The sequence below is a fragment of the Ylistrum balloti genome, unplaced genomic scaffold, assembly GCF_031769215.1.
Source record: "Ylistrum balloti isolate Yb309-2 unplaced genomic scaffold, AGI_CSIRO_Ybal_v1 Utg370510, whole genome shotgun sequence".
In the NCBI taxonomy this organism is placed as follows: domain Eukaryota; kingdom Metazoa; phylum Mollusca; class Bivalvia; order Pectinida; family Pectinidae; genus Ylistrum; species Ylistrum balloti.
The window spans coordinates 532,070-554,585 of NW_026782329.1; the positions used below are offsets into that span (position 1 = coordinate 532,070).

Here is a 22,516-nt window from a genome sequence, read left to right on the forward strand (position 1 = left end):
AGCATTTAACAGAGTCAACGTAAAGACCAAATATAATGTATACTTAAAGGTCCATGGATTGCATTGATTACAAAGTAAAAACAAGCACAAATACAAAAACATATTTTCAAATACATTTTATTGTATTTCTTAATACGTTTTGCAGAAAATGAAATATTTGTAACATTTGTTGGCAACAGGTAGAACAAGCACACGTAGAGGTAACAAGACAAGGAATTAGTAGTGATGGCCCAAACCAGAGCAGACCAGGAATGAGGTCGGAAAATCTATAAGAAATATTTTTTACGCGCCTTTTTTTCATAAAACACCGAAATTTAAATAGGTTCACACATTAATGAAAGTTTATTTTCATTTTAAAGCATATGAAAATTTTCTAATTTCAGAACAGTTGTTTACTCCTTTTTAAATTGAAATTAGAATGTATTGGTAAAAATACGATAAGCATAAACACTGAAAACTAAAACAGTTAAATATAAATATTTAGAAGTAAATATTCAATGCAACTGTTTAAGCATCAGCTTAAATGTGATATTTGTTAACAACACTTTGCACACATTTCTAGTCCAACAAAACAACAAAATGATTTTGAGAAAGAAGTTTGAGAACAAACATAAAACATAAAGAACGAAACAAGATACGTCTGAGATCAAAGTAAAATATCATATACTCGTGTAACAAAAGAATACAGTGAAAGACAAACAATACAATTAGAACGATATACCTGAGAAAAGACGAATGACCTCACGGTCCACCAACCAATCAGACGTCAAAGGAGAAAGTGGGTTTAAAATATAGTTCTAAACACACATCTCCTTTATCGGTAACTGCACTGCTCCCATATAATTGAAATTACTATTGAAGTATAATAATATTGCGTATCTCTTAATCTGTCGCAACACAAAACATGTTAAACATAATAATAACATTAATCAAATTACATTTTAATATCTAACTGTATAAAATAAATTAACTGACTCTGTGTAGCCTAGCAGCTCTAACTCAGCTACTAACGGTTGTGGAATTCACTTGCACTATTGTACAGCACACATTTGCAGACAAAATCGTTTCCATGGAAACAGCACTACTTTCTGTACATTGCAAGAGTCTGAACGACACAGTCCTTGAATGCACCCGCGGTATGGAACAGATTAATTCAAACAGTACTAGTGTTGAGTCCATAGAGTGAAACCATGAAACATGATCTACTCGTGTCCATTGTAATCCACTCACTGATATGCTGTAAATCCTACTGGTAACTACCAGCCTTCAGCCATCCGATTGTCCGGCACTCGCCGTTATTTGATGTGGTACCGCATGAACCCAGGATAATCGGCGTAAACATGACCATGGTCAGAGTAAGGGTCGGTGCTACTCACCATTGTCACCACCAAACCTTTCAATTAGCACTGCCTATAGACTGCCTCTCGCGATTGGCCAGCCGTTTCCTTTCCAAACCATTAAGCATCCGTTCGATGCTTTTGAGTTCACTGTTTGGATTTGCTATTGGAGAAATGTGGCGAGGCATGCGTGAAGACAACGGACTACGTGGCCGTATAGGTGAAGGTCGAGTGATCCCGACACTGGATGAATGGGGTGGAGAGTGAGCACTGATATGGAGGCCCGACGCCGCACCTGGCGACGCACTCGTTGCTATGGTAGTGTTTGTGGTAGGTAGAGAGTAAGGGGTAAATCGAGGGCTACTCCTTGATGGAAAGATTGGTCCTAAAGATGAGGGCGGAGACAGTGCACTATCAGCGTTCATTGACGGACTCAGACTAGAATAATTCGATTGCAACAATGGATGACCAGGAAACGGAAGTTGACCTAACGCAGATAACGCATGCGCACTTGGATGCGTATGAGGTAAACTACTACTAAGGTCCGTGTGTCCTGAGGTAGGAAGAAATGGCAGTGCTGTCGGAAGTGACGTATTTCCCGAAAACAAATGACTCATGGGATATGGTAATGAGGATGCTGATGTGTTGTACGGATACAGGTATGGAAATATTGGATGTGTCACAGATGGTTGGATGACTGTGACATTTGGAGGACTGGTGTGATCTTTGGTCGCAAAATGACTATGTTCTTGGAAAGACCTCTCTGGGGACTTCGAAACGCGTCCTTGAGAGCCGTGAGGAGATCGATCCTGTTCTGACTGGGGAGGAGAAAGTCTTTCTTCTGTCGGGAATTTCTCAGATGATATTTCACGGTCACGTGATGAGTCGCATTGAGCGTCCCGTGATTCGGCGAGAGTTGAATGTTCTTCACGCCGTAAAAAGAAGTCTTTTGGTTGTGTATGAACAAGTGACGTGTCAACTGGTTCCGGCGATGACGTCGGTGTTGTTCGAGTTTCCAAACTTTTGGATTCCTGAATAGACGCAGCAGTTGATTCATGGTCACTACCAGTGTCCGATTCCAGTACAGGGGATGGCGAAGGACGCTCGAGAGCCTGTCGTGTCAGTGTCTCTTCAGCCCTAAGTCGTTGAGCTTCTGAAATACACAAGTTTTATTTTGTTTAATAACTCAATCCAAACATCATGTAAAGTGTGTTCATTTTGAATCTAATTTCGTTTTACGACCTTTAATTGATTTTCTGCTACTTGTTCCATTGTTAAAGTGTTAAAGTTCAGAGCAGAAGATTAGCGAGTAAGGTGGTCTGTCTACATCATACTGTAACACCTCACAAACACTCTTCACTGTTTACCTCCGTCTCACACCTCTTGTCAGTCTTACAAGAATAGACGTCACCGCCTTTCACGTAAACTCAATTATTGTCTGAGACTGTCTATATAGACATAGTTAAATGAGTTGACAAAGCAAGTGCCATCCGTTGACAATGTGTATTAAGAGGTGGTATTCTTTGTATTATACAGCCCCGTGCAGTCGCCTTTCTCCCGCCGACACCTACAGTGAGCAATGCGTCAGTTTATTTCAAAAGACGCTTTATCAAAAGATGAAATGTGAAAAAAATACAATTTTTAATGATTCCGTTAGATGCCGCTTCGGGGTTTTATAATTTCTGTATTGAAATGTTTGAATAAAGTAATTTCTGGTGTGATCGTTATCAACTGACATGGGACACCATTTCTTTAGCGGTATGTTTACACGGACGATTTTATCTTTTTAATGTCTTTATATATGAAAGTAGAAATGTCTTTATTGCAATTCATCATTTTAAAGTTTAAGTCTGATAGGTGAGATGTCTGACGATAAGTGAAACAACCGTAGGTTTTGTATATTTGTCTGAAGATTAACAACCTTAAAATTAATTAAACCCTGTCGGACTCACTGTTGTCCAACTGCTTTGATGACTTTTTGTTCTGGGATTGATCTCTCACTATGACAACATTGAAATGTTGATAGGGAGGTTCACAGAACGACACATTCCTATATAGACGTTGGTCAGAGGTTAACAGCCGTTACATCACATTTGACGCGATAGGTCGAGAAATCTAACACCATTGTTGTTGTTTACTTTCTTATCCTCGTTTGTACAAATACTCTGATAAAATTTGAATCGTTTCCGACATTCTAGCCCTCTGAAAACAGTGTTTGTACGATTTAAGTAAAATTGGTTCATAATTATCATCGATTAAAGGATCTGTCAAGTTTTCGTTAAATATCCAATGTTATCTAAATTAGCCGAGTTCTTTTAGCGGGTCGTGATTAGGTGTGATAAGATTTCTACAAGTTTGACAGAGTTATGATAAAATGTAAGTAATCCCTAGCTCACCTAACCGGACACAAACAAACCAAACTATCAGGCCAGTCATTATCACCAACATTATCCCCTTATATCGAGCATAAACACTTACGTAAAACAACTTGGTAGCCCGACATATCACGATCTCTACTCCACCTAACGCCTAATCCTATTTTCAGGTTTATGGGATACTTACCGTTACTCAAACGGCAAGTTGAATCATCAGCTGAAAGCCCATTCCAAAAGTAAGAGCCACGAAGACGTGTACTAACTACAAATTACCCTAATAATAATAAACATAATATCTACACAAAGGGTTTTAATTAAAGAGTTTTATGTTTGGAATTTGGTAAATATGACAAATGTTTTCCTATGGCAACGAAAATCAAAATGAAAGAAAATCAATTATATTTTTTATTTATAACAATAAGCAAGATTCATGTCTTTTTACCTAAAATCATCCCAATATATATAATTTCTATTGCAATGTTTTTCCAACTGGTATATATTTATCTTTTATAAACCAAATATTTCTATCACATAATGACTGTAATTAGGTAAACAAACCCGTTTATCGCCAAAAATAAATAAACATAATTTCAGTAAAGAGCACTATCTCGCTGTGATCTGGTGATAGGCCCTACTTTGACGCCGTGGAGTAATTTGTGACTGCAGCGGCAGGGACACAGGGTCTATCGAAATTGAAGTGTACGGCACAGGAATAGTAATAGAGTTGGAACTCTAAGTTGTTATCGTGTTGTCAAAAAGTGTCGGAGCCTGACAGAGGTAGACAGGACTGTCATGATAAGCACGCCATTCACCACACATATTGCCTTCACTGCGCACGTCAAGTGCGAACGCGGAAGAACATCCGCCTAGACTAAATACTCCCCTAAATGCCGGGACTATTTACTGTGATAGATATGGGAATTCCTATGCCGACGGTGGGTGCAAGTTTTCGCGACAGTTCCTACGATCTCTGGTGAATGTCAGTTATAAGTAGATGCGATGGGGTTACGTGATCAGTGGCGAGTATAATTAAAAGTATAGGTATCAACATTGGCGGGTCGCACTGTCAACAAGTGAACGACTTTCTCTCTAGATGTATATCTTTTCAATTGCCCATAATTGTCGCCCTGCGTATCTGCTCCGTCAGGGCTTTATCTCTTAACAACATTTCGGCTCCATACCGAAATTACAATTACGTTAGGGTTAACGCAGAAACACTTTCACGACTGATACACTGCACACTTGTCGGCGACGCCAGACAGAGCGGGTTATCTGAGTGTCTTTTAAACCCGTCATGTCCCGGGGCCCCGGGGTCAGAGGCCACACTCTCATACACATGGAATTACGGAACTGATCTCCAATAATTCTCATTATTGCTTACATAACAAAATATTGAATTCATCAAATAACACATTTTCTCGTTCAAATGTTATAAACCTACAGCCAGTGTGTGCTGGCTTATTTAGCAAAGAGCCTACCAAGCTCTAACAAGAACGAATTAAAACGCATTACATGATGATTTACAGGTGTAAGTCTACATTTGTGAGATTTCTCGAAAACAAAAAGACGACATTCCTTTGTAAAGAACGCGTCAATATGTTTACTTCCACCTCGTCACTCTAACCAGGATATACAATGTCAAAAAATATTTATGTTTATATTCACGAATGAACAGTATCTTTCATGAATATAAAAACCTTTAAGTAAATACAGCATTGCCTTTCTACAGTAGATTTAAATGCCGAACATTTGCAATTAAGGTTGATTTTGTGGTTTTCTTGAAAATTAAATGTTTTAAATTCGAATATAAAATTACTTTTTTTAAAATCAATCGTTAGGTGATTTAAGATATGTCATAAAACAAGTTTTCCTGGCAGTGTTGGGTATATAAAACACAATTTCATGCGACTCTTCATTTTCTTGTTCAACCAGTGAGGAATCTCCGGATCACAGTCCCTTAATGTTTGCACAATAAGACAAGTACTCAGCTCCACGCCTCAGAGAGGCGCCGCGAGTAATTCACGATCCACGCCCATATATTTACCGATTTACTTAAGGCAATGTGATCTGTTGAATGTATACATACCTTCTATGATTCGAGAGCTCATTGTGGGAACCGAATCCATATCGTCAAGTCCATCATCCGGATCGTCAACACAAATTTCCGCATCGTCCTCTTCCTCGCTGTGTACGTCGTCCCTGCGACCGTCCGGTGTCACTGCCGAGGGTTGCTGGGAAGATTGTAACATCAAACGTCTGAAAATAACCACGTTAAATCATTGTTAAGAGCAATTGGTTTACATAGGGAAGGTCGCGGTGAAATGAAGGGTTTGAACTGTTTTCTTTGGTCTTAGCATTTGATTGAAAAGTTTTACACTAAAACTAAAATGGTTGTAAATAAAGCTAGACTTTCGACGAGACATTACATTGAGGGTCCTTTGGTAGCAATTTTCTGGCTAGCAACCGAGCTAGTTAGAGAGGGTGGCCTTTGTAAAGAGATAAACTCACACAAACTTTGGCACCCCTCGTGACGCTCTGGCCATATTGCCTATGCCCAGTCGCCACCAAAACAAAGTTTGATAGTCCTTGTAATCCCAGTAACTATTTCTAACATTTCCCTATTACACGGGGCACATGTCCCGGTGGGTAACGACGAACCGGACTCTACGCTATGTCAGCCCTCCTCTCCCCATTCACACACAGTTGAGTAATGGTAGTGGCACGAGTCATCCGTCAGTTCTCAGGTCCTTATCGAATCCTTTGTACCCAATATGTCTATTGGAAGACGTGAAACTGCCTGGAGCACTTGTAGAAAGGGTTTGACGGGAGTCATAATAATGGCCATTATCAATCTACTTTCTTGGTTTGGTGGAATGCTACGCTTTATGTTGTAGGGATAAAACACACTTATAATTTTATAAAGATATTAATAAAACTTTTTTAGGAATTTTGATTTACTACATAAAAATGACGCCATGTGATTGTGTTCTGTTCGATTAAAAAAACTCACTATTTTGATCACAGGTGGATCGTTTCATCGTTTTATGGTCGTAACATTGAAACGTGATGAAGTATGATACATTGTCTGCGTTATATTGGCGACACCTTAAACCCCTACATACTGTAGGGTCTCTATTACAGGTAACATGGCGAGGAGTGTCTTCGCCAGCCCGGAGTAAGACGTTAACAGGAACAGAATACTTTATTGTGGTAAGTTACAGGTATAATTAACCGGGTAGGTCAGGTATGGAACAGAGGTGGTCGGTCTTTATTAGAGAGGACTGTAGCTGTCGTTCAAAGGTCCAGAGTATCCGTTACAGTGCTTTAGCCTGGAGCTTAACATCAGTCTCCATCAAATGCATGTCGTCCAGTGTACAATAAGGTGTGAGCAGGTATACAATAACTGACAACCACGGCGTCAAATTGAATTGTCACACAAGTTTGTGGTTTGTTTACCCTACCCGTGTCAGTATTAAGAAAACAGACGAATTAGTGTGAAACCTCTCTCGTACCTACCCTCTCATGCACAAATTAACTCAAGTGTGGTCCCATCCCCGAGATGTGCCTCCGGTAATATTGACAAATCAATTCAATGTGTGGTCTGCTATTGATAGTGTCCTTTTATGGGTCTGGTTACTCTAGCGTTACATGTCCTTACGTACGGTGATTAAAAAGGTGGGTTCAAAGGTGACTTACTTTTTCTCTCTCTTTCCGCTTCCGGTATCTCGGAATCCTTTTGCGAACGGATTATGGTCGATTTTCAGTTGTGTTATCTGTAACATGGATATTCATGCATCTAAATCATTTTATTCTTATGCATATATACTTGATTTCTAATAAAACTATAAAAAAAAGTTAATAAGAATGTCAAACAAAATAAAATGAGTTGGTAGTGTTGTTCATAAAAGAGAAGTTGTATAATAAAATTACATTTTCTTTGTAGTTTTCAATTTTATTGTCCTGGTTGAAGAAAGGTGAACGACATTGTGTGTTTAACACAGTGATTTTAAATATGAAAATGTTATTCCTTTTTATATTGAATTTCGATAACTACCTTTTCGTTCTGGTAGGCTGTAACTGCAATATACTCTGTCTCCTTGAACACGTATGTCCTAAATGTGGAGTAGGGCAGTTTAAGGATGTCATTGGCACGTACCAAGTGGAAACGAGGCTGGTACTTATGCATGGAATTCAGAATTGTCTGAAAAATATTAAAATATAACAGGTTTGAGCAAAATATCGTGTAAAAATCATATGTGATTTACCGTGTAAATAGACTCATCTATATTTAAAGCAAGTCGATTAGACGGTAATGAGGGAAATTCATTTGCGGTGTGTTTCTAAATCAAATTTGTAAATCTCTGACCCCACCTTACATTTGTTGTCAGATTCTTTGTTAAGTACTAAATAATGTACATTTTCATTCCCGTGGGATCTATTAATAATTAAATTACTTGTGTCTGAAATTAATCAGGATAGTTTCCACGACAGTCGAAACAAATGCAGTTAATTAATAATTAATATATTATCCAACGGGACAGAAAAACCGTTTCCCAAGTTCACGTGGGTTTTTTCTAAAGTACAAATAACCTCACAAAAGTTACTAATAAAAGCGAGTGTTAAAACTGAGATTACAAGTATACACCTGAACAGGTAAAAAACATCTCGACATCAGCTCCTGAGATAAGGTATCGTACATCTATTACCAGATCTACATTCCTTTTGAACACCCTATTTATTAATTTAATTATTGAGGTGATGTGTTATGGAACAGAGAGTAAACAAAAGTAATCGTGCAGGTGTTTCGCGCTATAAGACTTGTGTGTGTAAATTAAATATTTTTTTAGTAGGCCTACCTGTGATCAAAAATTGAAATCATGCAGTCATGTTAGACATTAAATCTCAAAGATGTAAGAAATAAAACAAAATGTCTTGACTGAAGAAAACGAAATCAAAGTCTAATAGAGAGCCCATATACAATGACGGTTTTCAATTAGCAGTGGTTTGTGAGGTTGTGATTTGAGAGCGCCAGACAAGTTGTTATCTTGGCAGGTTATCGCTTACCCTATGCTGCGGGACAAGGCCAGGTTCTATGTTCAAAGGTGATGCAGTTTGCACCTGTGTTTCTTAATTAATTACATCACACATGTAGCCAGCTACGAACATATAATTAAGTGCCGCTACAAAATATTATCACAATCCATATGTACAATGGTCTTTGTCGTCAACGAGTGCCAATGCTGTTGGCAATATTTACAACAAGGCCTAGAGACTGTTTATTCTAAATTGTAGATTATTTGTCAGCCAAAGCCCCAAGGATCACACAGAACAGTGGTCAGAACTTTTTTATTTTTATTTGCATCCGAATGTTTTCTCTCATAAAGTACCTATCACTGATCGATCTAATTCAAATACAAATATGGCGATCTCGGTTGACAGATTCATTGTCGGCGACATGTAGACTAGGTAAGTAAAGAAAGTTATCAAGATTATGATAATTCAGAAATTTGTATACTGTCAAAAAAAGTTCTAAAAAATTTGTTTAAACATTATTCATATATGCCATAAAAAAATGCACGGATATTAACATGCATAAAAAAAAACGAAGTAATTTATAACTTCTTTTATTCCATTTTCGTCCAAATTAAGACTGAATGTTTTCACAAATATCTGTAGGAATTATTTCTTGATTTTTGCTTTCGTTTTTGTCCATATTTCTTTGCCATAAGACTAAGAATTCATTTCCTTTAAAGCTTTGATGAGAAACATATCAAAACAATTGTTACATCGATAAGTCTGCCAAACCTATAATTAACACATTATATATCCCCTTCACTGTTAACGCCTCGTAATAACACAACGACTGACCACAGACGTATTTGTGACAGGCCGTATTTTAGCCTGTTACCACGGATGCTGTTCAAAGTTTGCAACATGCACTTTCTAGTGGTAGTAATTAACGAGTTAGGCATATTTCTTAATGAAAGATCCAATCGTTTTGGGCGTTTCTGATGCTTATTCCACCAAAATATGTTTTCTTCACTCGTAATAAATGCATTGGATTGTAAAAAAACAAGACTGTTATATAAGTATATCATATTTGTCTAACCGCAATACATCATTTGGCGTGAAAAAATACACTGTACCTTCATTGGGACCTGTTTCTATTTGAAAACTAATAAAATTTTAATCGTTTACATAAGATTTAATTCTCACATTTTATCTCTATGTTCACGAACTTTTATATAGGTATCTAAGTCCGTGGTATGTCAAGAAAACCGTTTGTGACAGAAGAAATTGAAACCGTTTTAAAAATCTATATTTTTTAAAATTTATTTCATATTTTGTGTGTATTTTTACTGTCTTTTTATTCAGTCTAGTGTGAAGTTGCCGGTTGTCCGTATTGGTTCGACCGTCGTTGCACTTTTTTTTAGTCTCTCCCTCTTCACAATGCATGATTGCTGATTAAAGCTGACAATGCCCTGGGGCAAAAATTGGATAGGGCTGTCTGACAAAGGCTCGAGCTGAGGTTGAGCAATAGATGGGGCTATGATATACAGCCTTGGACCTAGGGGCCAAGCCTGAATAGCTTCAAACATGTATACATCATTTACCTAATAGTTATTTAATTTAAAAAGGCAAACTGTATTTCATTACTATCTTAATTGTTTCACAGATGACTTGAACAATTATCACTAATCAATAGTTTTCAAGACATTTTATGCATCAAAAACGTACAAGAAAATAACTGACTGTACAATGCATGTTTAAGTTGACTGTTCTTATTTTGCAAGAGCTGGCGAACAATTAGCCACTCGCCATGGCGCCGAAAGACTAAATGCGGCCAATCCACACTCAGAAGCACAGTACAGAACTGTTCTAAAGGGGGAGATGAAACGACGAGAGAACGAGGTCTAAATCAACCCTCAAACACCCAGACACCAGACGTTGTTTAATGTACAAGGATTCTGTCAAAAAAGTTCGTCAAAATACCATTTTGTTTCTCAGAATTAAAACAAAATATGATCTAAAGTAGAAATTCAATACCACCCCGTATCATATATCGTAAAGTTTAAATATGATCAAATTACTACAAAAAATATGTACTTTTATAAACAGATATTTTGATCAGTGTTTAATTAGTTGAATCTTATTTTTTGGATATTTTCGTATCAATTGATGATCTCATAAAACTCTCTTCAAACGGCAGTTAAAAAGCATGTTTGGTCCATTATTATCGAATTTTGCATTTGAAGCCGATTCAGTATACGACTTCAATGTAGAAGTTATTATGAAGGCCTGAAATTATTTTGGTGTGTGGTTCTAAACAGGTCTGAGTGTGTCTCCCAAAACCACTTCCTGTAAGGCTTCAACTCTTTCTTCTCGTATCTAGCTTACTGAAAGCTGCTAGAAAACGGTTTTAAAATGGAATGGTTCCATATTCTTGAGATGTTGTACGAGTGTTGTTGTTTGGTATTCCGACAATACTACCTAACAAGTAACAATACACATTCGATAACAGACTGAAAAATAATATTCACGGCATGATACCTGAAAATAACTGAACATTCGATTTCTGTCACAGTTAAATGAACATTCAGTATCTAGATTCAGACGGCTGAACATTGGATATCTGAAATTTATGGAGAAACGTTTCGTATTTCTTTTTTTTTTACGAATTTTATTTTTCTGTGAAATTACGAAGAACAGTTAGTTCATGAAACTGAAGTTATAAAATATCCTAATGGATTATCCTGAGATGCCTTCTCTAATTAGCATTCATTATATTTTGAACTGATGTGTACGAAATTGACGATAATTTAATATGAAATATTAAAAACGCGCCAATACTGTTCGTATTGATTCCAGCAGTAAAAATCCTGTTCATTGTTGGACTACGGCCATCTGCCTGGTCACTGGATATTCATAAGCAAGGACCACCCAACCAATGACTGGACGACTGACTTATTAGTGTTACTGTGGCCAATCTTGACCAGGGGCCACTCGCTGCTGGACAATAGGCAGTCATATTATCCCTATTGACAAGCGCAGTGATGCGGTCCCTCCCTCCCTATCAGGTGTCTACACAGAGTGCAGGTTTTGTAAAGTGGACAAATTACAGAACCTCTCCATGTCACCGGCGCGTCTCTTCAAGGTCTGGTCATTAAGACATAGAATTCATGTACTAAAATTCTATAGTTCTTCATAAATTTCTATCTGATATAAACCTTTTTATCCTTTTTTAACTTAAGATTCTACTAAGTGAAATACAGGAAAGTATTTTTTCTGTACAATGGTTTATATTAATGTATTTTATGCATAAATAACATAGGCACTTATAAAATGAATATCCTATTCATAGTTTTGAGATTTTGTACAAATCTATCCTGTGATAAAGGCTACATACAAATCTTTTGTTAGAATATTTTTTCCATTCCTGGATTACACATGGAACATTAATATATCACCGGTTTGTTTGTGAGAATATTTAATTAAAATACCTGTTATCAACTCATTAGTATCATAAATAATTTTATATGAATAGCCCAGGCCTTTATAATGAATTATATAGATCTAAATTATTGAAATAGAATATTATTCTACAGACCTTAATTGCCTGGTTAAAATTGGTCATTTTTATATCATAAACATATAAATGATTGGTTAAAAATTTCATTATATAAGTATAGATTATTTTGAAAATATAATTTTATCTGGCCTATATAAAATATAAATGTGGAATTTCATTCTTAAATTCGTACAAAGCATTTATTTCAAAAAGTATAAATGGGTATTTTCAACAAGAGTGTAAAATAGTCATAATAATATTTAAATTAAGGGATAGAATATTTCTAACTTTGTGTATATTAATTACAAAAGTGAAAAATAATGACTAAAACATTTACTCAATGATAAAAAATATTAATTTGAAGGTAGAAAGAAGAAAAAAACTCTATTTAAGTATTTTTAAAATACACCTTTTTTCCCTATCCACAATAAACTGTGCTAGTTGGATTTCAAGTACCTATTCGTCATGTTTATAAGTTTATCAATGAACATGTTTATTAACCTGCTTAGAGTATGGATATTTTACACCATTTTAAAGTGATAATATTTAATGTTAAACTTATTTATACAATGATAACAACATAAATTATGTCTAAATCTAAACTTCAGATTAAGTGTAATAAACTTCACTTAAATATTATTTACTGATATTTGAAAAATTTATAAAACTTAATTATTTTTATAGATTTTAACAAAAAGTCTAGGATTTAAATGTCTCTTTCTGCCTTATAAACCAACATGTACAGTTCACGGGAATGATTTCACTCACATGGAATGAGTGTAAATTCACCTAAAACAGCAAAAGAAAAAGATTCGTCTGCAGTTTTGCCTTAATCAACATAATTTTCATCTTTTAAAATCTAAAAATATAATATACGTCCCTTTTAATAATTGTTCAAAAAAGGGTTCTTTTTACGTTTCAATATTTTATTCCCTTTAATGTCCTTTATTTTTTAAATGAATTTTTATTTAAAGTTTAAATATATGGTATAAATTCTGCAAATAAGCTTTTTTAAATCTTATCCGAATGTAGAAGTGCCAAAACGATACGCTTTAATCATAATTGTTTTTTTTATTTTTCAGTTTTAAAAATTAGTTGAATTCATAAATGCAACTACAACTGACATCATTCTTGTTTAGAACCAGAAACGGATAACTTTGTAGTATTTGTTCTTTTTTTCAACCTTTATGTAATAATATCGAAAATGAAAGAATTTCCGGATACAAGTCGATGTACCACTGACACACATCCAGAGACGACTAAGCTCGCACACACGTGTGTGAGTTTGCGGGCGACTCAGCATTACGAATTTTGATATGAAATCTATAATTTAGATGTATGAATATATGTAGTATTAGTATTACATATAGAATATAGGCCTGTCACCCCGGAACCTGGCGTTATTTGACATAAGTCTAGCGACCTGTCCATCGTTAATCACACATTGTTCGGAAGTGTTGGTCACCAGTCTGGCTGGCGACTTTTCGGACAGATCTGACCAGTGGTCAGTGCCACCCTACTACATCAAAACACCTTCAGTCCTGAGATATGTCCGAGATGTCGGGTTTAGGACCTGACCCGTTCAGTTCTAAGGGCCACATCATTCCCTAGCATGCCAGTACACATACAGGTAAAGATGACAGCGCTGCTCAGGTGGAGTGTACATATGTTAATTACATTACAGGTATCCTAAATCAGAAAGTTATGTCATCCAAGACATGTCCCTGACATACGTATACACATGCCTACTAATTTAACCAGATCACTTGCCTAGGCTAAGAACACAGACGGTAAAAACTTCAGCCACGTCTGCTTTACTTGTATTTAAAAATTATGTTTTAAATTATCTTAAAACAAACAATTGTCATCACGTACTCATTTTCCCCCAAACTACGAAACTGGCAATTTTTTCTTTTCATAAAATTAAGAAAAAGACCGAGATTTCAGTACAATTCCATGACCAGTTTTACGGGTAGTGTGAATATTTGTTATAACACGGAATTAGCAAACATTCTAGATTTTCTGTGATCGATAAGTTATTATAACCATTTAATGTAGAAGATTGATGATTGTGACAATTATTATTGATATTCGTTTTTAAGATAATTCTTAATGAATCAAACAGTTTGCACATACAGCAGTGCTATATATAAAGTAATATGATCTGACGGTGTCCACTACAGTACTATATGTTTTTTACTATTGAGTACGTCAGGCCTCAGTCACCATATGTAATCTTTTACTTAGTTAATTGAATTATTCTGACACATATTCAGCATATTTCAAAAGCTTTTTATCGCCTGTTGGACAGAGATGTTATTGTTTCTCGGTGAATATTGAGGCCCAGCACGAGTCAATTGTGTACAATCACATAAGTTTGAAATTCTGTCACTTGAGCGACAACTCCGGCACCTACTCCAATGATAAACATCTTCAGAAACCTTTTGCTGGCTTTCTGTTCACAATTTCTTGTTTAAACCTAAAAATCCTTTCTTAATCTAAATTTGTTTTTTGCACGTAAGGAATTTCACATTTCTTTAACGGAATTTCTTAGGCGATGTTTACTGGCCTGTGCCCTGCCCTTCTTGTAATAAACATAAAATGTTTGTATGTATTCAACCCCTCACTAATTAGCATAGGTATCGCACTTAAACACAATCAAAGGGATATTTCAACAGACTTATTAAGATTGGTGTTTTTATATTTGTCGGGTTTATTCCCCGGAAGCTGTCTTGGGTAAGCTTAATTACATCATCACAGCTTGATAAGGTTCTATCTCCATTTTTTATCCTGGCAGTGTCTAAATTTCAAAGCCGGGCTATCCATTCCGGAAAAATTGTCACTCTCGATATGTGTAAATATGAATATTTTCTTTGATCCGGAAATAATTGGGACCAGATGCTCACATTAAAACAGTAACGGCGAGTAATTTGGGAAGAGAAGTGGAGAAAGTGCCCGTTTTCTGTTCGATCACGATCCGTTGGTGATAACGGCAATGCTGAGACAAAGACGGGAGGTTGATACCAGTATCGTCTCATCTCTACATTACACAACCCATCCCGCGGCGGACCGCATCAATTCCTTGTTACTGACATATTAAAACTAATTTTCCGGCAATATGAGATAAAAAAAATCTTCTTATTTAATTCTAACACATCACTCTAAATGAAATCTCGCGTTGATCATTAGTGGTGGAACTGTTTACACGAGCCTTGGTGAAGTGTAAAACGGTTGCGACTGGTGCCAGATGCAGCTGTTTGTTGCCTTTATCAATGACCTAACGCCAATAATTACATTACATGTATTGTTGTGCGTGCTATACCCCCTCCGGTGGCCTCATTGTTGTAATTGCGGACACTGCGACACCTCAATCCGCAGTCCGACTCCATCACTACAGTGACCAGTGCTCGATTTCTTCGCGCCCTAGCACGCAACATCACAACGGAACACATGTTCTGTTCACACCACGCCGAGAGATATATGCAGATTCCTATTGATTTTAAGATGTAGTTAATTATCTTTCTTTTGAATTATAATTAGTTGCGGGCAGGTGGGCGATGTTTTCTGGCGAGCGGACATGAATATTCAGTAAATTCAGAGACAAATCTAGCTAATCAGGAGCGATCTACGTGTTCGGTGGCACCCTCTCAATCACCGACCCCCTAACGTATCACACAACATCTCCACACAATCATTCCGGTTTTTGAAATAAACTAGTGAAAATTACATTATGATACTGACATAATAATGGATAGTTATAAATAGAGCGGATACGTGATAAGTCTTTCACAAGATAATGAAATTACTTTAATTCTAACAACACTGGGGCATTTTATTGACGTCAAACTTTTCTAGAGTGAAATTAATAATGAAAATTATGGTCAACTGTACACAACACGAAATTTTAAACCTCGTCAACTCTGCTCTTTACGGAACATAAACATTATAACTGTTCGACTGGACACGGAACACGGTTCTAGATAGCATACCTTGGCTGTTGTTTGTTCTACGTATTTTTCGCACGAATACTGAGAAACGCTACTTGACTAGGGTGTTGTTGATGAGGCTGGCGTGTGATGGCCAGTTTGATGACTGGGTGAACGCTTTGAAGTGCAGTTATCCGAGTTTGCATCAGACCAATCTCGGGTTCTATCAAGCGGTCTAAAGTGTTACATGGCTAGCATGTAGGACTAAATTCGCTTAGTATTTTTTTCTGCACGGTACTCCTACCTATTTGTTACTAAGGGTCTTTTTGTCCTCGGTTACAAAGGCAGGTTTGGAGTACACGCGACTTACGAGGAAAGCGATGTACGGATTTTTGATTGCCGTTAAAAGCCTAACCTGGCCTCTGCACCATCTGCACCATTCAGTCATTCTCGGGCGTTATCTAACGAGGGGCCTTAATTGGTCTACGAGAACTATCATACTCCACTGACATAAAGAGTTACTAATTGCCTTTAAAACATTAACGGTATTGCACTCGAGTCAATTGATTCAAGTGTGTAACCCAGTAAAGTATTTTTTCCGATTTAATAATTTGAGTAAAAAATATCATATGATTTAATTTAAACAGAAATATCCATATATATTTTTTTTATCACAATTCAAAATTTTGATATGTCGTTACTAATCCGTATGAGTTCAGGTGTCACACATTAATGAATATTCCATCTATAACACTTAATTAATAAAGAGTATTAAGATTGACTTACTGTACTTACAAACCCATGTTTGTCGGATATGTTGTTGCTGAGTTTGAGTTTGTGAAAGGAGACGACTTTTTGCATCCATTGTTCACCGGTGCTGGGAGAGTCGGGATGGATGTACATCCGTTTTGGCATTTCCGGATCCGCTTTGCCGGCCACCATCCAGCGTGAGTTATGAAACTTGTAGCGACAATCATCTACCGCCGAGATGTCCATCAGTAAGATGTATTTGGCTCGTTTGTCCAAGCCAGATACACGTACTTTAAAAGGAGGAAACATCCGCCTAAAAATGAAAAAAAAATATATATTGTCCTGAGAATTTGCCAGGTAATCATGGGGTCTTGTTTCTTATAATTTCGCTTGTCTGATAGTGATTAATTAATATAAAATATGTCAGGATGGTTTAGTGAAATATCAAAACAGCAAAGTGGATAAACACATATAGTGTAAATGAATCAGTAATTGAATAAATAATACAATATCAAATGATCAATATTTTATAGAAGGTCAGAAAAACAATTCGTCATTTCTTTGTAAGATATTATAAAGAGGTTTTAAAAGGGCTATGGTAAGATTCGCCTTGTTTATAATTGATGCTAGCTAAAACTAAATGTTAGTAAGAACGAGGAGGGGTTACTGTGCATTATGTACTACTTGAGATTCCTATTGTCATATATTCTATTACTCTAGGAATTAATTTATTATGATGTCAGGTTCACTAAATTCTAGGCATGTGATTAATATCACCCTGGCCTTGTTTTATACTGGAATAATTCTAAATGATGATCGATAATATGTATTTTTAGCTTGGAATCGAAATGTACTAATTTGATTTTTACTTCACGAAAGTTTGTATAATGAAGTTCAATAAAGAAAGAAAATCTAACACAAGTTAAAAAATAATTTTAGTTTAAAATATATATAATTTTGTAATATAAACATCAAAGGTGAAATATTTATGAATGATATTTTGTATTTGATAAAATATCAATGTTTGTATCTTCTTAATTTGTATTTTATATAAATTAATCTTTAAACATAAGTCAGTAAAATTATCAAAGTAAATATTAAATGTCACAACTGCAACTTCATTTCTTTGAAAAAATAGCAACTTCGCTTTTTAATTGAAAACAACACAGATTTTATTATTAAGATGTGAAAACATGAAAGCGTGAAAAATGTTATTCATATTGTTGATGAATATAATCGGAAGTTGTTGGTCTCTCCAATCAGTATATCTGTGACACGGGGGATAGTACATAAGCTTGATTATCCGGCCAACAAAAGTATGATCCCGATAACAGGGGTGTAACGCATGGCCCCTCAGACATTCAAGCCATGGAGGGGGTCATCACGGAGAGAAGGGAATCTAATTACAGATCATGTTTCAGTCAAAATTTATCTGTTATCAAACCACTTTTAATAGCACAAAAAAAAATTGAGTAAATAAATAAGAAACATTACGTAAATAATTTCCCGTATGATGTATGCTAATTAAATGGAGTTTGTACTGTATATGTCGACGGGATCACAATTCATACTACACACACACACGCACGGCACAAACATCGGTACAGTAGCAATAAATAACGGAAAACAAAAACACGTAGATCTGATGGAAAGGGAGAATTTTTGTTTCTTTTTACAATTACCGGGCGTTATAATTAGAGAAGGAGAAAACTATCATTTCTGGTTACATGTGTATGGCGACAGTATTATGACACGAGGAGAAGCATTACGAGCGACAAACTGTGAATTTTATCAAAACCAGAACAGTCTGTGTAGTTGACACTAATCTGTTTAAGACGGCGAGAAACGTATCGCCCAGTTTTACTTATAGAAACAGATGAGGTTAATTTACGGTATAATTGTTATCGTTGGTAGTACGATAAGTAGCCGAGAGGCTGATTAGGAAGGTGTGTGTGTCCAACCCGAGGGCTGGTACCGGTGATTAGGTAGGTGTGTAGGTTCTTCCCGGGGGACGGGCTCTGTGACACTCCATTGATAAGAACATATGATAAATATAGGACAATCTGTTAGCAGTACTCCGGGGACTTCTTGGTGGTTTATCCAGATTTATTCCTAAAACCCAGCGTGTCATTAGCTATAATTAATGTACCCCTTCCTAACAATTTCAAACACGTTTAGCAACCCTGCATAAATTTATATATAGTCAGCATGTAATTAGGCACTGCTTACGTTTATGAACAACTTTATCTATAAAATTCTAATTTTCTCTTTATTCTCATTAATTACACGTTTGAAAACAATTTATTTTCGTTAAAGGTAATTTTGTCTTAAAAACGTAAAATTAGATTTAAGAATCATATATTAAAGGAATTGTATAAATCCTCTAATCCTTCACATATTAACTAAAATAATTAAACATAGGGACACAAAGAAGATTTGAATGAGAAAAACTGACAAAGCATGAACAATCAATGATGCGGGGTTCCTGGTGTTTACATATTAATATAAAAAAACCGAATTGAAAGAAATAGAATTATAATCAACAAATATCAATATATAGAAAATTAAGAAAAATTGTAATAATCCCTTTTGTATGCTTACATATATTAAAATATATACTAGAGTATGTTAAGAAATATGTATTATTATAATTACAAGTATTTTCCTACTACAATGTATTTAACCCGGTAAATGATATGTTTTAATCACTATGCAATTGTTGTATGTATTTTATTTAAGCTACAGATACGTGTGGATACTATGTAGATATATTATAGTAGAATATCAACAAATGGTGCAATTCTTAATTTTACGGATAACATTTGCATTAATCATAACTATTTAAGATTATTTTCGTATCCTGTTTTTGTTTTAATTTCGTACACTTGAATTGATATTCGGGAAGTACAGTTGAGATATCTCTTGGCGTTTGAACGAGTGTGTCGGGACGTCACTATCACCATACAAAGTACAAGGTTATATAGTATGTTGACAATCCGCGAGTCTCACCGGCGCTGACCGCAGATTATAAGTGGCCACAACTCAAACGATAAACTAATAAGTTTTAAAGTGTATTAAACTACTCCTCTGATACCACACATCGTGTGAAACATGACGATCGACAGTCCTGATAATAGCATGTATTTAAGATAAAGGAAATATTTTTACCTCAAAATGACATCACGATAAAATAAGATAAAAAAATCAATCAAAATTTGACGGCTTTATGTTAAATTGCAAATTTTAATATATAATTTAATATACTGAGAATTTGTGATTATACAATTTTGTGTTTGAATTGAAACTAAACGGTTATTAATGTATAAACTGTATAAAGTACTGTATATTATTAACACAATAGAGACGATAATTAGAAGACTTGTGTTAATGATTCGCTAAGAGGTCGCTTTATTTATATGTTACACGGCTGTAAATGTCGATGTTGTATGACACTGATTTGTACCAGACTGGGCCACCCACACACAGACTTCACCAAGGGCTCTACAACAACATTCTCTCGGGGCTCAAATATACAACATAAAAAGGTAAAAAATATACAGACCTTCCGGATTTGGTGATGACCATCTCCGTACCAAGTTTATGGAATTGTTCCCACATATCCTTTCCTTCTAAGTCCACCTTCGGATCATCCTGGACATCTTGTTCCGGAGGTTCTAAACTCCGGATCGGTCTCGGGTGCATGTGATGAAGAAGATCCGCGGGGGTGAGGGGCGACCGAGCGACGGTCTGTTGTAGCTTTGGGAGGATTGAGGAGGGGACGCCCCCTGGGATGGGAAGGGACATGGATGACAGGTAATGCTGCTGCAACAGGGAGGTGTAATCCGATGGTCTGTGAAGCAGAAAAGGATTGTACGTCATGGCTAAATCCGGATTTGGTCCTTGGTAAATCATGTTTTTTAGGGGGAATACACCTGTACTAATTAAATGTTAGGACACCAGTATGTAAACACCACATTGGACCGTTGTCCGTATTCCTGTGCGATAGTGTATCCTTACTTCACCCGGTGTGTGGTCAAATAGCACGTTTCGTGTGTTTTAACATACTCCAAGTTAGTACTGAAGTATAGCCGCCTTCAGATATGGCATGTATACAGTAAACTATTTACTATCATATGTGTAGGAAGCCGTGATTGGTCACTTAACATGTTTCAGAACCAATCAGATCGCCAGGCAAAGTGCAGTTATGACAGGTCCACCTGCGATCAGGCCTTCAGTCGTGTCGGCGCCAGACCGAGCCTCTCCGTAATGTGTAGACCTGTCATGAAGCTCCGCCCCTTTTTCCCCTCTCCACTCGCTCTGTAAACATGTTTTAGTATCTACTCAGCACACACTTTCCATCGTAGAAAACACCACTGTGTTCTCAAATTATCACACAAACGAATTTTTGTCTTATGCGGTGGGATGTAACTTTTAGTCCACTTGTGGTCAGTAAATATGCACCGTTTCTATTTAAATGGGTTTTTTGTACACACCTAGAAGGTCTGGTGGTGATTTACACTTAAATTTGAATGATTGACAGGTTGGACCGTGGGATACTGTGACGTCACTCTCTGGGACGACTTTATTTCATATCATACGAATTTAACAATCAATTTAAAAAGATATATTTAAGAACAAAAATTTTTAAAAATACAAAAAAATACGTAAGGAACAGAAAAAAATAACACTCAAATCTGTAACAAAATCATAGCCGTTGTATATCTATGTATTAAATGAATCATCATAAAATCTAAAAATGAATTTTGAAAGTGGGCGTATCCTGTATGGCGCCTGTTAAATGACAGATGTAAGTGCGAGTGGTTGAGACAGTGACACGGAGAGGCGAACATGACGGGCGCCAGTCGGATGAGGAGCTTTACACACGCGGGTCGTGCTACCAAGTACGATCCTAACTCGCGCACACCGTCTAGATCCTCTCTCAGCTGACGAGGCTTACACCAACCAAAAGGAATAAAACACAATTTATTTATCATCATTTTCACGATGTTTTAGAATGTATTGATATGTGACTATCTTTTGTAAATATCTGTGAAAGTTTTTTTAGTTTGAATTTATTCGCGTGCCATTTTCGTGATAATGAAAATAAAAAAAAAATCGTGAAGTTAAACTCTTAAATGAAAGCCACACCTTTCTCCCTGTAATGAAATGATGTGATGGTTTATCAGCTGATCGGATATAGAACATATAAAGAGATAGTTAGAACGACCGTCCCGCTTTTGATCTCACTCTGTTTGTATGCATGTTTAAGATCGTTTAAAATAACAGATGGTTCAATCTTCTAGAATTAACACTTTGTTTTGAATAACTTTGGCGATTTACACAGACACATACAGGTTTTCGTCGCCGCCAAAACGCCACTAATATGCCCAAATTCGAGGGATTAGGCGATTTGGTTGATAAAGGTGTTTTCCCTGTCCAAGGCGATATCGCAGGACATGGTGCTGATTATTCAGGCAGGTATAAACCAATTATCTTACTTACGAAAATAATCGCCCCTGAACCGTTGAAGTGTTAACGCAATTAAAAACTATAGCAAGA

General features: G+C 36.2%; 1 protein-coding gene across 2 annotated transcripts; it reads right to left on the bottom strand.

Moving 5' to 3' along the window:
• Positions 1-903: 903 nt before the first annotated feature.
• On the bottom strand, positions 904-20,903 carry LOC132555696 (T-box transcription factor TBX2b-like). 2 transcript variants are annotated; one of them, XM_060220056.1, is made up of 6 exons: positions 20,520-20,903; positions 17,003-17,270; positions 7,767-7,913; positions 7,409-7,485; positions 5,799-5,968; positions 904-2,490 (listed from the first exon to the last, which is right to left on the bottom strand). In XM_060220056.1, the coding sequence occupies exons 1-6, from the start codon at positions 20,867-20,869 to the stop codon at positions 1,397-1,399; spliced, it is 2,106 nt and encodes a 701-aa protein (XP_060076039.1). In that variant the 5' UTR covers positions 20,870-20,903; the 3' UTR covers positions 904-1,396. The 2 variants fall into 2 exon arrangements, with proteins under 2 accessions (XP_060076039.1, XP_060076038.1); XM_060220055.1 differs by having other exon boundaries at positions 16,994-17,270.
• Between the last annotated feature and the right edge of the window lie 1,613 nt (positions 20,904-22,516).

Excerpts from the sequence above, each read along its gene's own strand:
- LOC132555696 (XM_060220055.1), bottom strand. The coding sequence starts at position 20,869 with ATGATTTACCAAGGACCAAATCCGGATTTAGCCATGACGTACAATCCT. Across the intron at positions 17,271-20,519 it reads GTCATCACCAAATCCGGAAG|GCGGATGTTTCCTCCTTTTA; the intron begins GTCTGTATATTT and ends TTTCATTTTTAG. Across the intron at positions 7,914-16,993 it reads AACATGGGTTTGTAAGTACA|ACAATTCTGAATTCCATGCA; the intron begins GTAAGTCAATCT and ends AATATTTTTCAG.